General features: G+C 43.5%; 1 protein-coding gene across 1 annotated transcript in view; it reads left to right on the plus strand.

Annotated features, from left to right (window-relative positions):
- Positions 1 to 16,684, plus strand: part of LOC149065324 (uncharacterized) — a 38,648-nt gene extending 21,964 nt beyond the window's left edge. Inside the window, exon 2 of the mRNA XM_089254170.1 lies at positions 13,176 to 16,684. Within this exon, the coding sequence (XP_089110296.1) occupies positions 13,176 to 15,581 (2,406 nt within the window). The 3' untranslated portion in view covers positions 15,582 to 16,684. The remainder of the gene's footprint in view (positions 1 to 13,175) is intronic.
- The last annotated feature ends 332 nt before the right edge of the window (positions 16,685 to 17,016 follow it).

Consider the following 17,016-nt stretch of genomic DNA (forward strand, 5'->3'; position numbering starts at 1 on the left):
TAGATTGTTTCTAAGCAGGTGGCCATCTAACCTTTCTTCTTCGTTCCCTACATCCACCTCGACGAGAGTATTCTCATTTCATTTTCCAAATTTAGAACGAGATAATTCTTCTACCTCGGGGGGTGCCGAACCAATCTCAACGGGGAGAAGAACAATAATACCGTAGAAAATGAAGACGATTTACAAGACAGGAAGGAAGATGATGGACGCGCTCGCGTCCACCCTTCTTTTTTGTGATGATACGCATTACTTTCTTTCTTATGGAACTATCTAGGTCAGCTTCGAGATGCCACGGAAAAGAAACAAAAGGGGTGTGTTCTGTGTAGAGTTTCCAGAATCGACCGAAAATGACAGCGATTACATTCGAATCGCGATCGGCTTGTATTGATAAATATATCAATTTGCGTTCCACTGATCGATCTCTTCGGAGATAAAAGAACGAATTTGGGGGTAATTGCCGCTTATCTCTGGACTTCTATCGTCTCGACAGGTCTTTGACCAATTAAACGGCTCCGAGAAACACTTTATGCGTTGTGTATTCAAATTGCTGCTTGAATGTACAATTAAATACTTCCTCGTCTGAACTCATTTCTGAATTTCATCAGCGTCGGTATCGGAATGTTGTATTGAGTGGAAAGCGGTAATTAGTGTCAAACAGGGACGTAGTGTGCCTTTTCGGGGGGGGGGGGTGCCCTTCAAGAACCCCCTTGGGGATATTATTATGCAAAATAAGTGTAAAATTTTTGGGCCCCCCCCCCCTATTCGGCTAGGTCCTTCTTATACTGGTTGCCCCAGCCTAGTTACGGCCCTGGTCTCAAATGGGTTCGAGACCAATTGGCGTGATGCACTTGTGTGGTCAATCATTTCCAGATCAGACTCGGAGGCGGATTTATGGTTATGCCTCCTCCCTTTAAAATTTAATGTTTTTGATCAACGCCCTGTGATTATTTTATTTGCGATGTTGCAATCAGTATTTAGTTCTCAGATACTGTGTAATCTCAACTAAAGCATCTAGACTTTCGAAGTGCACTGTAGAGCCCATAATACCTCTTCCCATAATCCTTCGTCGCTTCTCAATGCAGCTGAGTCATGCCCCACATGCAGATCCATATTAACACATTGATTCCTCGAGTATGGCCCTCTGGATATACAGGCTATAATGCAGCCTTTATCTCATCAACCGTCTGGCGTAGAGGTGTAGTTTCAATTTATAAAATGCTTGAAAGGCATTCGAAAATTACCTTGGACCAGTTTTGAGAGTGAAAATACAGCGCGTATAACAACATAAAAAAAATCTAAATTTTTATACGGTCCCCCATGGGATCTAACTTCCAATCAGAAAGTTGTTGCGCTGTTTCTCTTGAGGCCACAAAAGAAATTCCGTGTTTCTAAGTGCTATATTCATTGAGATATACCAATTCGAAAAACGGAGGAGATGTGGGAAAAACAGCGTTAAATGCGGGTAAAATGGTTTTCCGCTTTTAGAGCTGATTTTATTTTTTTATCAACTTTCCTCCGTCTTTCGAGTTCGAATATTTCAGTGAAAATTGCAATATCGCAATTAGAAATATGGAATTTTTTGTTGGCATCAGGCCAGATAGGGCAACAACTTTCTAATTGGGTTCTTGACCACACCCTGCAGTCAAGAACCTAATTAGAAAGTTGTATAGAAAGTTGGCATTTCTATTTTAATAACTATACAACCATTTGCAATATGAATGGCATATCTGAGTAATACACGTTATTTGGAAACTTTTTTGTAATTGCAAGTATACCTCTAGGATCAACGGTTCGCCAATAAAATGCCATAGTCCCTGTCTGCTATGCACCCTGTGTACAGTCGCATCCCGTTTTAACGAATACCGTTATAGCGAAAATCTCGTTTTAACGGACAATTTTCAAATCTCTTAGATAAGTTTACATACGAATAATGTTAAATACCTGGAATTCCTTTATAACGAAATTTCGTTATAACGAAGTGATTTCTCTGGTCTCTTGGATTTCGTTATAACGGGATTCGACTGTATTTTACTATAAGTACTTTTCTGCGTACATGCCTCTCGTATACATTACTTTGCGGAATTTCTTTCTAATGAATCGGTACATGCCGGAAAATGTACCCCCCCCCCTAAACATGGATGCCCCCTATCGTATTTATGTTGTCAGAGTTCTGCTTTTTTTTTTTTTTAGTTCTGCTGTGGAGCGGAGGGCGATATTCTGATTAGGAGGAGGAGGAGGGATCTGTGCTGTTACTGTAATCAATGTCAATGTTGCTGTCATCTGTCTTCGATATACTGAAGTGTAGATGACAAATGTTATTATTTATTTTACTACAATCTGTTTAAGGATGGACAGAAATTGAGTAACGTTTACATGTCGCTGGATATGTGAAAAGGTTAATTATATCTAAATGCTGTAGCTGCTTAATTAAAAAAAACAGGTCGAAACTGCAAATACAAATACAAAAGCCACAACAGGCAAAATTCCTAACGAGGTGGCTGAGAAAAAGATGCCCATAAAAATATGGTTGTCATACGTTTCAAAAATACAGCAACCCAATTAAAAATGCAATTAACACAAATTACAAACAATATATACACATGATAAAATATTATACAATGCCCATAAAGAATACTTATGGTTGTCTTATTCTAAGAATGGATAGCTTCTCGATTTACCCCAACATGTTTATCGTATTTCTTTTTAAACGTGTCAATTGTGTTACAATTTACTACCTCCGGGGGTAAGCTATTCCATTTACTAACAACCCTATTGGAGAAAAATTCCCTGCGACACCATAACCTTGCATTGTCCCTCACCAATCGATACTGGTGTCCCCTTGTAAAAGCAGTCGATTGGCGGTGTACTAAAAGTTCATGGTCCATCCTATCCATCCCATTGAAAATTTTGAACACTTCGATCATATCTCCTCGACACCTGCGTTCATCCAATGTAAACATATTCAAAAAATGAAGTCTTTCTTCATAACTCAAGCCCTGTGTGCCAATAAGGACACGCGTAGCTCTTCTCTGCACCCCTTCAACCAAGTCTATGTCCCTCTGTAGGTATGGTCTCCAAAACCTTACAGCATACTCCAGTCCAGGACGAACTAAGCCTCGAAAAAGCGGAAGAATGACTTTAGGAGAACGCGAAGAGACCTTTTTGAAAATGAGACCAAGCATTCTATTCGATTTTTTGACAACCGCTGAACAATGTTCAGAAAACTTAAGTCGCTCGTCAATGAGAATTCCCAAATCGGTGACTCTAGTTGCATCCGGGATAGTGACACCATTCAACTCGTAAGAGAACCGTGGGTTGTTCGAACCAAAATGAGCGACCATGCACTTATCTACGCTAAACGTCATGCTCCATTCATTTGCCCATGCTGCAATCTTGTTTAAGTTGGTCTGGAGAAACTGGAGAAACCGCGAGACACCCAGGCTCTGTCGCAAGAAGCAACGCAAGCACTTTGCCCCCCCCCCCCCGAGGGGGGGAACAGGGCATCTCCGGTAAAACCAAAATTTATTGATTCGTCAAAGATTACATATAGTGCAAGGAAATCAAAAATTATGTAAATCGAAGAATCAAATTAATCAAGTTAAAGTAAAGTGCAACGGGCACGGATAATAAATAGTCATGGAAAGTTGTATAAAAATCGTATCGCAAAAGGCGCAATCATAAATTTGAGTGATCAAGGATTGAATCAAATGACAAGAAGGGCAGAGCATCTCATTGCACTCCGGCAGTTCAATACAGTCAGTCTAATTTCTCCGAGACGTCATTAATTAGGTTTGGGATTCATCCTGCTCCTCGCTCGCAAACAGTGCCACCAGCGCACTGTCAGGGTGAAGACGCGGCGATCTCCTTACCGGCGCTGGTACCGGAGTTGCAGGAGCTGGAGGAGACGGATCCCTTATCTTCTCGGGATGTTCCTCAAGGAATTTCACCATTTTTCTTATCTTTTCCTTTGATTCTTCTCGACGTAGTATGCCAAGCATCCATGGTCTGTGTAAATGGGCAGCCGGCGAACAGAGGTGAAAGGGCATCGTTTCTGGACAGCATGTGGCGTAGTGCAGGGGCGTGCCAGGCTCAAGACAAGAGCATTTATCGCTGGCAATCACTTTAAAGCGATGTAAGGTTGCTGGGAAAGGCCCATGACCGGTGACAAATAAGATGAGCTCTCGTGACCAGCCCCTGCTCCTAGTATCTACTTTCTTTATAACTTCGTGAGTTGATCTTCCTGACGCCTCCGGCATATCCCAATGCAATTGCCAATTTGCTATCATGTCCCTCCAGAGGAGTGATTTTGCGTGAGAAGCTGGGTATAAGAGTTCGTCGTAAAAGACTCCGGTATTGGTCGCTTCTTTGGCCGCTGCATCCGCAAGCTCGTTTCCCCACTGGCCGTTGTGGGCTTTTACCCAGGAGATGCGTATTGATGGGTGAGATACAAGTATACTCCTTATCTTTCTCGCCATTGCGTTTTCAGAGAGCGGGTTTAGAATGGCCTGGAGACTTGAACGGCTACCCGATCTTATTACAGTCTGCCTCCTGTTTGTAGCTGCATCCAGAGCTGCTGTAAATATAGCGAGCATCTCAGCTTGATATACTGAATTATTTTCTTTTAGTTTAGCAGCCCATTTACGCACGATCTCCGTTCCCACGGTTTTTATACAGGCAGCTCCTGTACCTGATTCCAGTTTAGAGCCATCCGTGTAATATACGACGGATTTCTCCTCAGGTGTATCATCCTCCGAAGATTCTAGGAATACTTGATTGGCCTGCAGAGATTCTGCAGGATGCGAGGTCCAGCCTATAGTTTTTTGCTCGAAGGCCTCCGGGACTAATGTTTCCTCTAACAATGGACATGGCTTGTGAAGCTTTAGAAGACGTGTGACTCGTGCCAGGAATTCTATCTTGAGAGATAATGGCGGGAGCCCCAAGATCACCTGAAGAGCATTCGTAGGTGTAGTTCTATACGCACCAGAGATATATAGAAGGAAGGGTCTTTGTATAGAATCGAGCCGTCTGAACATCTGGACCTTGGGAGAATGCCATATTGAAGCTCCATAAGCTATCATAGGCTCAACCACTGTCAAGTAGAGGGATCTCCTCAGAGCCCGTGTCAGTCCCCACTGTGGTCCAGCCATCAGGCGCATCTTCTGAAGAACACGTGACGCCTTTCTCTTCTGTTCTTTGATGTGATCGTCCCAGCTAAGTTGCTTATCGATAAAAACGCCTAAATAACATAGCACGTCCGTTTTCTTGATGGTTTTCCCTTGGAACCAGATGGTGGGAGGTCTTTTCTTTGATATCCACAAGAATTTTGTCTTAGCGATAGAGAGAGTGAGCTTATGCATGTGCAGCCAATTTGACACTGTTCTAAGGGCTTCTTCTGCTAGATCACCTGATCCCTTGACAGTAGGGGCAGATGCAATTACCAAAAGGTCATCAGCATAAGCCTGAACTTTGACGTTTGAGGGCCAATTAATTTTCAACAACTCATCCAGAACAAGATTCCATAACAAGGGGCCGGAACATGAGCCCTGAGGTGCACCCTTTTGAAGCTCTTTCACAGCTTTTCCCGCATCCGTGACCAACACCGCTCGACGGTGGTACAAAAGATCCGATAAAATTACCTTGAGCTGTTGTGGTATGGGCGCTATTGCTAGACGGCGGCGTATAGACGAGTATCTGAGGTTATCGAACGCCCCTTCTATATCCAGGGATATGATGGCTACGTCATTACCTCGATTTCTTTGCGTCTTAACCTCTTCCATCATGTCTGCAAGCGCCATTTCTGCTGAACGACCTTGTCGGAATCCGTACTGGTTGGCATGCCAGAATCCTTGCCTCTCCGTGTAAAACATGACTCGTTGTACCAAAATTTTCTCCAGTACCTTCCCGAAGCCAGAGAGTAAAGAGATAGGGCGGTAAGCTTTTGGGTCTCCTGGACGTCTTCCTTTCTTCAATAAAAGGAGTAGCTTACCTTCTTTGAAATGATTTGGAAAACATCCCAGTTGCAGGCACTTATTGTATAGGGAATGTAAAAGATCTGGAAATGCTTTATTTATCGCCTTGACCATCCTGTTGTTCACCCGGTCTAGACCCGGGGCTTTCCGCATATTAAGCTGGTCAACGATTCTTTTTATCTCTTGCTTAGATATTGCTGTCATATTCAAATCCGGCTCGAAGTACATACTAGAGCTCATATAAGGAGGACCATAGTCATCGGAGTCAACATCGGGGTAAATGTCATTAAGGTGTCTTTCCCCCGCCTGCAAAATTGTTTCGTCACCAAATTGGCTCATAGTCAGCTGCGGCTTCGTTTTGCGGGACATAGAAGCACGATATACGGTACCAAATTCAGAGGCTGTTTTTTCACATAGTGCACGCCAGGCAGATAATTTTGTTTTACGAATCTCTTTACGGTACTGAGCCTGATATTTATTAAATGTCATGCGCAGGCGAATTTTGTCCTCCTGATCTTTTGCTCGTATATATCGTCTTTTCAGAGCTCTGAGCTTCTTGCGTGACACTTCCAGTTCAGTTGTCCACCATGTGCTTTTGGATTTAACTGGCATCTGCGATCCGTTGCTCCCAGGAAGCAACGACCTATTACCTGCCTCTTCTATTACTTGATGCACAGTGTTTGTAATATGCTGAAGTTGATCATACGTTCGGCACTCACGAATCTGCCTTATCAGGACTGGTGTTGTACTTCTGAGGATACGAATAAAATTGAAGAGCTTACGCTGCGTTGTTTTGAAACAAGGGGTTCTAGTTGATGGAGATGAGTCACATATCACCATGTGAATATAGGAGTGACTACTTGCCGAATATTCCTCTCCCACAGACCATTGTATGGCATTTGCTAGAGACACGTGATTGCATATAGATAGATCCGGCCAGCCGAAGGATCCAGTGTGTCCATAGGTCGGTGTGCTGTTGTCGCCATTCAAAAGGAAGAGGTCTTTGGACATAAGGAAGTCTAGGATGTCTTCACCTCTTTCATTATTATCGGAATAACCCCATAGAGAGTTGTGTCCATTCCAGTCTACGGCAATAATGATCCCGTGCCTTCCATTCTTTACCACGATCTCCTCAATCTCCTGGATGGCTTCTTTTATGTCCTTGTATGGAGAGGAATATGAGCTAGCCACGATCAGCTCCCTTCCGTCTACATGCAGTTGCACCGCCACCGAGTTATTCATAACCGACAGCACAGCTCCATGAAGTGCTCTGTTGCGGATCATGATCGCAGCCTTCCCATTATTTGATGTCCAGCGTGACCAAGTCAAGGGGAGACCCTTGAGTTCCGGACCTTGCGCTGTGGACCAGACCCAGGGCTCTTGGGCCAGTACTATGTCCACGTTCATTTCGTTGGCAGTTTTTTCCAATTGATAAGTAGCCGCTTTAGAGTGATCTAAGTTAATCTGAAGTAATCTAATTCCCTGCTCTTTACTCAGTAAACTATTATTGGCCATTACACAATCTATTTCATGATATTTCGTCTACCCTTGATAAGAAGAAAACTGGTGCACATACGATCATTGGCACGGTGATAGACATCGAGATTTGTGCCATGTGCTAGGTTTTGGAAACAGCACTCCACACATCGGTCCTTTCCTTCTCTCCTGAAATCGAGGATCGACGGGAAGTTATATTGATAGAGTTGAGCACCGAATCGGAAACGATCAGCTTCTTGGCAAGATCTGCCATTATCATAATTTGCCTGCCGTCTATAGTTTTTGCCACTACTATAGCTATTTCCATTAAGATGCTTCATATTTCCCGTGCGTCGCTGACGATCTGAGTCAAAGTGATGTCGCCATCTACCACAATCTTGCTGCTTCATAAATAAGCCGCCGGTGCTACCGGATTTGTGATTTGTCAATAGAAATGTTGGGTGAAGCGGGTTGGCCGACATAAATTTCGAGCATCGGGATTCACTTTTTATCTTTCGCAATCGTTGAGGCCTCGGAGAGTCAATGAACTTTTGGTGCGAGTTTCCCCTCGACTCACACGTATCATTCGAAGGTGACCAAGTGTCAAGGACTGTGTATCTCGAGATAGTGTTTTCATTAGGTATCTCTTCGATACCCTTCAGCGGTTCAGGATTAGCTTGCCACTGGCGTTCTTCCAAAGGCGTTCTCCACTGCACTTTTTTAGTATTTCGGAGGCAGCTCTTATATGTGGTGTTTGCAATTGGCTCACCGTTGTTGTCCCTTCCAATGTCCTGAAGATGAACCGGCCATTCAGAATTACATTGCCGTGGAATTTTATTTCCACTTTTCTGGGCTCTAATCTGCTGTTGTGTTATCTGGGGTGGCCACGAGTCCAAGGTACGTACCTCTAGCTCCTCCTCTTTGGTAGATCTTTCATACCAGTCGGATATGGGTGTACTGTGCTTCGATACTTCTGTTACATGGTCGAACTTACCATATGGACTATTCAAGAGCTGATCACTATGTTGGTCTTTGATAGAGTTCGTGTTGCTCTTCTTTGTACAAGTGTCAATTATTAGAAAGGATGGGCGTGGAGATGCGAGCTTCCTTTGGCGTTGCTGAACTGGCTGGATTTCCTCATTCAGCTCCTCCTCAAATTTCCCTCCAGTGTCTGGAAGCTGTAAAGACACCTTTGCTCCCATCAGGACAACCGGATTTATCTTTTCTGAGAACCTTAGCTTTTTTCGTGCAATTTTCCTAATATCATTACATTTTGGACTGTTGTCTTGACTTTTGACGCTTTTTGAGGCACAGTTAAATGCGTCACAGGATGGTGGGGCATTCTTTCCAGAGTTCCCTGTAGAAAAGATATCAGCTGGAGGCCCATAATGTTCAATCGAATGACAATTTCTTGGTGTTATTTTCGTCGATGATCTTTTCTTGTTCCTGTCATGCACTGCCTTTACTTCGTCAGTTGTGGCGGAGGGTTGATCGGTGTTTTTCTGAGCCAGCGCTGAATCCTCAGAAGAAAACTCTGCTGTTTCGACCACCTCTAACATTTGTATCCCAGAAGTACCACTTTGTGATCCTAAGGGCGGCTTTGGGTTCTCCAACGAAAGGAACACATGTGTATTCTTCAGAGAATCAGCACCAGTGATTGCCACACCATTTTCCTGAATCGATGTTGCAGATGCCTCTTCCATTTTTAATTTGTGATCAACCTGGTTTATCTCCTCAGCAACTATTCCAAGATCCATCGTTGCAAGTCCTTCCGGGGTCTTCTTAGAAGCCACAGGTGATACCACAGTATGCTCTTCCCTCGGTAAGACGATGTTCATATGCTGTTCCTGGCAGTTGAGTGATTGTTCCAATTGGTGAAATTGTATACGCAATTCTTCCTGGGCGTGTAAAGGCACAAATCGCTTGTGCTTTCCTACCGAGTTTCTGCGGGGAGCAGTTAGCCATTCCCATATTCTTCGCACATGCTCATTAGAGAAGACGCCTTCGTAATCTGTCTTGGACAGTGTCAAAGCTCCTATATCCATCTGCTCCGTTTGATCTGCAGTACCGCTATAGTCCTCTACTAACGACATCATGGAAGATTGTAAGGTGCGCAGCTGATTAGCACCGTCTGCTACTACACTTCTCTTCAGTGCTCTAAAAGTCTTCATTCCTATGTATAAAACAGTGCTCAGATACCTATTTTAAATGGTCTTATCCCGCATACCAGTCATTATAGAGGTACGTCGTCGTTCTTTCCGATTGCCAAGAGCGTTAGTAATGAAAAAGTCACACGTCTTATAAAAGGCAGCAATGTCTCGAGTCCGACAGTGAGACGCAAAGGAACACACTGATGGCCTTTAGAAAACAAAGAATAAGCATTGCCTTGGTAGCAATGTTGAAGCGGCCATAGAAAGTGGGACAGATTCTATACTAAGCCTAATTCGGTCAGAAAAATTGCAAAACCCTTGAGAGTTTCACATGAATCAGCACAATTTAGCGCATAGATGATTCGGAATATGAAATCAGAAATCGACACACACATGATTATATTTAAATTAATATATAAATCACTTGCGATCGCGCAAAGTTCACTCGAAGTCGTTTCGCCGATTCACACTATGGCCGCTGTCGGAGTCCAGCTTCCATCGGCGGGATGATGGCAATATTTTAGGAACTGCTCCTGCTAGAATCTTGAGACTAGTCTCATCGGAGACCTCACGATGTAGGCGAAAACGGGAACTAGTGAGCGCTGCTAAAACAAACAGGAAAATGCCTCCTTTTGGAAGTTGAAGAGGAGCTCCGTAAAAAAGCGTCTGAACAGTTCTGCAGCCATTGTTGCTTTGTTTAAGTTGGTCTGGAGCAACTCCCTATCGCTTTCATTTCCGATTACCCCCATTAGCTTCACATCATCTGCGAATTTGCTAGTAATTCCATCGATACCCTGATCGAGTTTGTCGATAAAAAGTGAAAAAAGTATGGGGCCAAGGACACTTACCTGAGGAACTCCACTTGTGATTTCTGTCCAACCAGAGAATTCCCCGTTCACCATAACTCGTTGCGACCTATCTCTTAACCACGATTCTATCCAATTCAGCAAGTTGCCCCCTATTCCAATCTCGTGTAAACGCTTCAAGAGTTTGCCATGTTGGACCCGATCGAATGCCTTCTGGAGATCAAGGTAAACAACGTCGACATTTTTGCTCTTACCCAAAGCCTTAGTCACGTAATCATAGAAGCAAAGGAGGTTAGTTACACATGACTTCCCCTTCCTGAACCCATGCTGATTATCCGACAATACATTATTCTCGTCTATCCACTTCACAAACTGCCTTTTGATGATAATTTCCAAAATTTTCGAGAGGGAGCTCGTCAAACTCACTGGACGATAATTAGACACCACTTCTCTACTACCCTTCTTAAATATCGGAACAACGTTAGCCAGTTTCCAATCTCTCGGGACGATACCCTCAGCAACACTACTCCTGTATATCTGTGCGACTGGCCCCAACAATTCATTAGCACCTTCCCTGAGAACCCTGGGATAGATATCATCTGGTCCTGGTGCTTTGCTTGCACATACATTTCTTAGAAGATTTAGGACCTCCACGTCTTCCACTTGAATATCGTTGAGCGTTTTATTACCCCATGCAACACCCGTATATCGAATATCATTATCTCCATTAAAAACCGACGCGAAAAAGTCATTGAAAGCACTACACATGCCTACATTGCTCTCTACTTTTGAGCCTCCTATCGAGAGGGGGCCAACTGTCCCCTTACATCCATTATTGACGTATCGAAAAAATGATTTTGGGTCAGAGCCAATGTTATCTGCCAACCTAGATTCAACTTGCTTTTTACTATCCCTTATCGCTTTCTTCAACAGTCTTCTTTTATCAGTAAACAATGATAGGTCACCTCGTCCACTTTTATACTCTCTGAATGTTCTTTTCTTTTCAAGATAAAGGTTCCGCACGCTATCCGTGAACCATAGAGGGTGTGATGTACAAACACGCTTTTTTCGAACAAAGGGTATGACGTCGTGCAAAACAGAGGACAGCTTCTTACTAAATTCTTCCCATTGACTTACCACCCCTACTGATTCCAACCGGTCTTTGAAAACTTCCGCTAACCTTCCTCTCAAAACATCAAAGTTAGTTCTCCGAAAACAAGGAACCAGTCTTTTGTTATCAACCTTACCCGAGGAAAAGTTACAGAGAAATCTGACGATACGATGATCACTGGAAGAAAACTCTTCCCCCACCGAAACATGTTCAACTAGATCCTCAGAACTAGTAAGAACTAAATCCAAAATAGCAGTACCCCTAGTGGCTTCTGATACATGCTGATACAAAAAATTTTCGAGCACCAACTTAAGAAAGTCTCTTTCATACTGATTTCCAGATGAAAGGTTCTCCCAATCAATACCCGGGTCATATATTTCTAAAATACAGGAACCCAATTAAAAATGCAATTACAAACAATATATATACAAGATCAAATATTATACAATGTGCTCATAAAATGTATTCATGGTTGTCTTATTCTAAGTATGGATCGAGCTTCTCGATTTACCCCAACATGTTTATCGTATTTCTTTTTGAACGTATCAATTGTGTTACAATTTACTATTTCGGGGGGGGGGAGGGGGAAGAAGTAAGCTGTTCCATTTATTAGCAACCCTATTGGAGAAAAAAAAGGAATAGAATGAAAAAATAAAACAAAAATTGCCATTTTCTGAGCAGAAAAAATATAAAGTCTCCAACACTCACTACGTCAGTGTTTCTCAACCGCCGGGCCGCGGCCCGATACCGGATCCTGGCATCAGTCAAACAGGGCCGTGAGTGACTCATCGTTTAATTTTCTTCCCATTCATTTCCCATTAGTCGTGCTTATGACTGGGCTTTCCACTCGAAAAAAAAAAAATACTCAACCGGGCCGCGAACTTCCAAAGATTGAGAACCACTGCACTACGTTAATGACCTTATATGCACATCCATGTCTTTTTTCTTCGCACGCCTTTCGCGGCAGATTCTAAGTCGTCCGATTGCCCTTGGGAACCAGGAAACGATGAAAAAGTTAAATTAGGTGGGTAGGCAAGAAAAAAAATTAAAAAACCCATCAGGCAAGTGGTTGATGGACATCACAAGAAAAATTATCACGAACTGGTTTTTTTTTTCGCAAGAAGCAGCCCCCCCCCCCCCCCATTGACTGATGGAAGTTGGACATTATTACTACTGTAGTATGCGCGTATTTATAGCGAAAGTATAAATCTAAACCAATAAACAGATTGGCGCCAAATATTGATAATAATAGTCATGTCATACAATAATAGTTAATCTTATCACATGAGGAAATCAATTTGCTGCGAGAACTTAAAGATTATATCCAAACAGATATGCTCCAAATCACGAAGAGTCGGTTAAAAACTTTAATAACGTTGTTATTTGCTAATAACAAATTTAGTCACTGATACCATAGTCGCCCTCATTACCGCACCTGAACTATCAACGACTAGTTAGCGGGTACTAACCACTTGTGATTACTAATTATGGCGATGCTCATCCAACAAGAGAAAATTGCTGCACAAAATCAAATCTTACGTTACTTCTAGGCAACTCCATATGAGGCCTTTAAAGACCAATATTGTGATGTATTCAGTTCACGACAGCATTATTCACTACCATGTTGACTTTCAATCATGTTCAAATTTTGTTTTCGTTGCAGATGTCACCGCTCCAAGCGATACTACTGTGCGTCGCAGTAACGGCTGCGTGTGGTTACGTCGTGCCCCAAGAATCAGCCAGGACGCAAGTATCCAAAGCGTACGTGGTCGAGGTGCCTTTCCAGAACGACGACCAATCCTACAGGAACGTGCGGATCCAGGACGAGAAAGGAAAATTTGTTCTGCTCCTGCCAGGGGGAGGACAGGATCACGACGGTAATCATGATAAAGGAACTTCCAATACCCAGCAGCAGGTTGTTCAAGTGAACGATGATTCCGATCGATCTGCAGACGCTCGGAACCAGCAACAGCGGGATTCATCGTTCGGCAGTGCTCAGTCGTCGTTGATAAGTCCCAGGAATAGGTTTTCGATCCCTCAAATAGACGATGATGGAACATCGAGAACAAGTTCATCGGTGACCTCGAACGCGCCTATCCAACAGAAAGTTTTTCAGACTCATCTCATCGATGATACGGTTTCGAGACCTGCTACACAAGTCGCTCCTCAATCTGGGAGGGGCACGAAACAGGATAACCCAACGGATTCTGCCGGTGACTTCACCCTTGACTTGAAAGATGCGAATTCAAAGAAAGCGAAGAAAATACCGTTGGTTCTGATTACCATCCACAACAAGGACGAGGAAGAAGATACTAAAACAGACTCAGCGTTGAGTTCGAGACCATCCGGGACTGGTTCAGCGACCGACCCTGCTCATCAGCCGATCAGTAACTCTCAAGTCATCGACGTTCAAAGAATGATCAGCTTTGGAGACAACAACTGGAAACCGACAAATTTCGATGACGGGCAATTCCGAACGATTCCTGAGGGGATGGTCCAAGTAACTGTACCCGCAAACGTTGCTCAACAGATGGTGGAGGCAGGGTTCGAAAATCCACAGAGAAACTCGCAGTCAATCCATTCTCCGACTTCGAATGGACGGAATCACCCGACTGGTCGTGGTTCACGCACTTCTTCGTCACAGGCGACGGCAACCATGGGTTCGAATCCAAGGAGGGTTCCAGTCTATAGCCCCGTGTCGCAAGAGTACATTTCTCTATCTCCGAATTCACAGGATGCTAAGAGCTCAATGGCGTCGGGTTCATCCAGAGCAACACAGAACAACAATGGAATCGCATCTGATCCAGTTAACCGGTTTTCATCCGGTTTTCCATCTCACGACGGACAGCAGTTGTATTCACAGCAACATGTAACTGCTAATGGGATATCCAACGTTCCCGTAAGTCAAATGACGGTCGACGCTGCTGCAGATGTTTCGACCCACAGTCAGAGTTTGTCTCAGAATGAACGCCCCCGATCAGTAAGCAGCAGCCACTCTAATACAATGCGTTCTGGGGACGATGGAAGAAACAATCAGATGCAGGTCGTATTTTTCGACGAAGACCAATCCAGCAGAAACAGGCAAAATGAGAACACCCGTCAGACAGTATCATCGCATTCTAATGATCTCCGAGCACAGACGGGACGAGCACCTGCTTTCACACAGAATCAACGTTCGAAAACAAACGAACCAGATAATTTTCTCAATGTCCCGAAATTCCCAGGAAATCAATTGACGCATAGTCACTCTTGGCAAAATGCTGGCAGTAAAAGCTCATTCCAATCGCTAGATCAAACAGCAAATCCTCCACAGAAAGTCAAACAACCGCAGGTTGGCACAGGAAATTCACCAACACAACGCATCAAGAATACCCAACCACAATCTCCAGATTTCAGACAAATTTCTCGCCGAGTGCCACCTCAGATCCAGGACAACTCAGCACAGAGGCAACAGAAACGTCCAACGGACTACAACAACGGCAAGCAACCGCGCAATGCCTACCGTCACGCCGGTCAACAGCAGACCTTTTCACAAAACTTTGGTAGGAATCCTCATACTGATTCTAGACCTACCCGGAGAGAACCTAGCTCCTCTACAGCCAATCAGAAACAAGCAACCGGACAGCGACCAGCATCTTTCGACAACGATAGTCAAAGTAAAATCACCGACAGCACGTTTCACAGAACTAGTACCCAGTCACAGACGAGGTCTAGTTTCGATTCATCCCGGCCCAGGAGCCACAAGACCGGACAGCACAGGAACAAATTGAGTGACACGACAGTCTCAGCTGGGCAGAAATCCGGAACCAGTGTGAGCGAGGACGCCACCAAAGACGCCCATGAAGCTCTGCTGTTGGTGCTCGTATCAGCCAAGAAAGGTTCTCAGGATGGTAGTTACTCTGCTTACGACGGCGACATATTTAGTCAAGGGTCCTCTCCGCAGATCATGCAGCTACTGGACCCTAGCATCCAAGACGGTGCCCTGTTGGAGAGCATCCAAGAGGCCATCCAGAAAGGTTACGCGGCGACCACTTTGACGAACCTCGCGGATATCATCAAGAGGAAATGAACTTTGAAAAACTATAAAACTCATTGGCGACGATGATAAGCGTAGTTCTTCGTCAAACCATCGCCTTGACAAAAACATCACCAAATGAAAAAATTTAAATATATTATAATTATACAAAAATAATTAAAATAGATAACGTCCGGTGATGTTTTGGCTTGATATCTTTTCCTTCTGCTTCTACCCGGTGTCCACCCAATCGCATCAAAAGCATGGCTCACTACACACGTGGTCAACATAGTGAGTACTTAGAAATCCATTGGATATCCCCACGTTTCAGATTATAGATTATACATCTCCTCGATTTTACATTGATCACTATTTGCCATCTGGTAACGTGATGCACAGGATCCATTGCTAATAGATGAATCGCTGAACGAGATAAAGTGAACCCGCCTGCGATGGTAACAAGTTGATTAACTCCCACAATTTACAATGACTAGGACAGCTATTTTGATCCTATTCATGCCCGACAAACTTGCCAACTAGGTAGGCTTAAGGCGCAAAGAATACCCAGTTGACTCACCGTCCTCCATCTTACAGCGTCAGTCAAAACCAGTTTCCTGTTTAGAATGACTTCTAATCGTTAGAAATAGAAGTGGCGAAGAAACTTCTATTGGCTGTGGCAATAATACTGACGTCACGCCCCACACAAATATGGCGGGTGAGCTAACCTAGGATTTCCAGGGGCTTTACGTAGGCCTGCCAGTGAACAATGCTTAGACAGAAGCAGAATTCGATTGAAATGATTTTTTGTAGACTCTTGGTCAGGACTATCGCTGAAGCACAAAATATGAAGTTGATTCCTTAACAGGCATACAAATGTTTATAAATTTAGCTTTAAACCTAAGTTTGTCTAAAGTAGTCTCTCAACGAGCGGTTCTATCGCTCGTTGTGAGCGCTGTGAGCGGTATCTATCTACCTATCTCAACGACACATCTCGACCCGAAGTTGACCACACATTGATTCTTCTTTCATGCATGTTATGTGACGTTTGTGCCAGTTATTTTGTCGTTTCTCGGCCTTTTGGCTAAGATCAAAGTGTTATTTTATAGTTATTTTGTCGTAGAATAACTCGAATAAAGATTTATTTTCAACTCTTGAAAGTTTGGTTGTGTTTGGATGATGTTTGTGCTCTATTCTTCTCGGAATATAAATAATTTTCCCAGATGCATCCACCTTGAATTGAACGCCTTGAAATCTCCAGAGGATGTTAGGTGGAGGTGCTTCTGGTCCATATCTGTGTGTTGTAGTAATTTTGTAAATTAAATTATTTTTAATTTCACACAATTTTACGGTATTTTATGAACCAAAGTGTTTAACATTCTGGGGCCCATTTGGAAGAAGAAAATTTTAGGCCACATTTTGAATTGAGAGATAAAATGAATTTTTTGGGTCAAACTTGGAAATCAAACGATAGTTGATAACACAATTTGAC

Source organism: Pholcus phalangioides, unplaced genomic scaffold, assembly GCF_987345545.1.
Source record: "Pholcus phalangioides strain wild (caught in Gottingen) unplaced genomic scaffold, Ppha-v1.0 ptg000040l_1, whole genome shotgun sequence".
NCBI lineage: Eukaryota > Metazoa > Arthropoda > Arachnida > Araneae > Pholcidae > Pholcus > Pholcus phalangioides.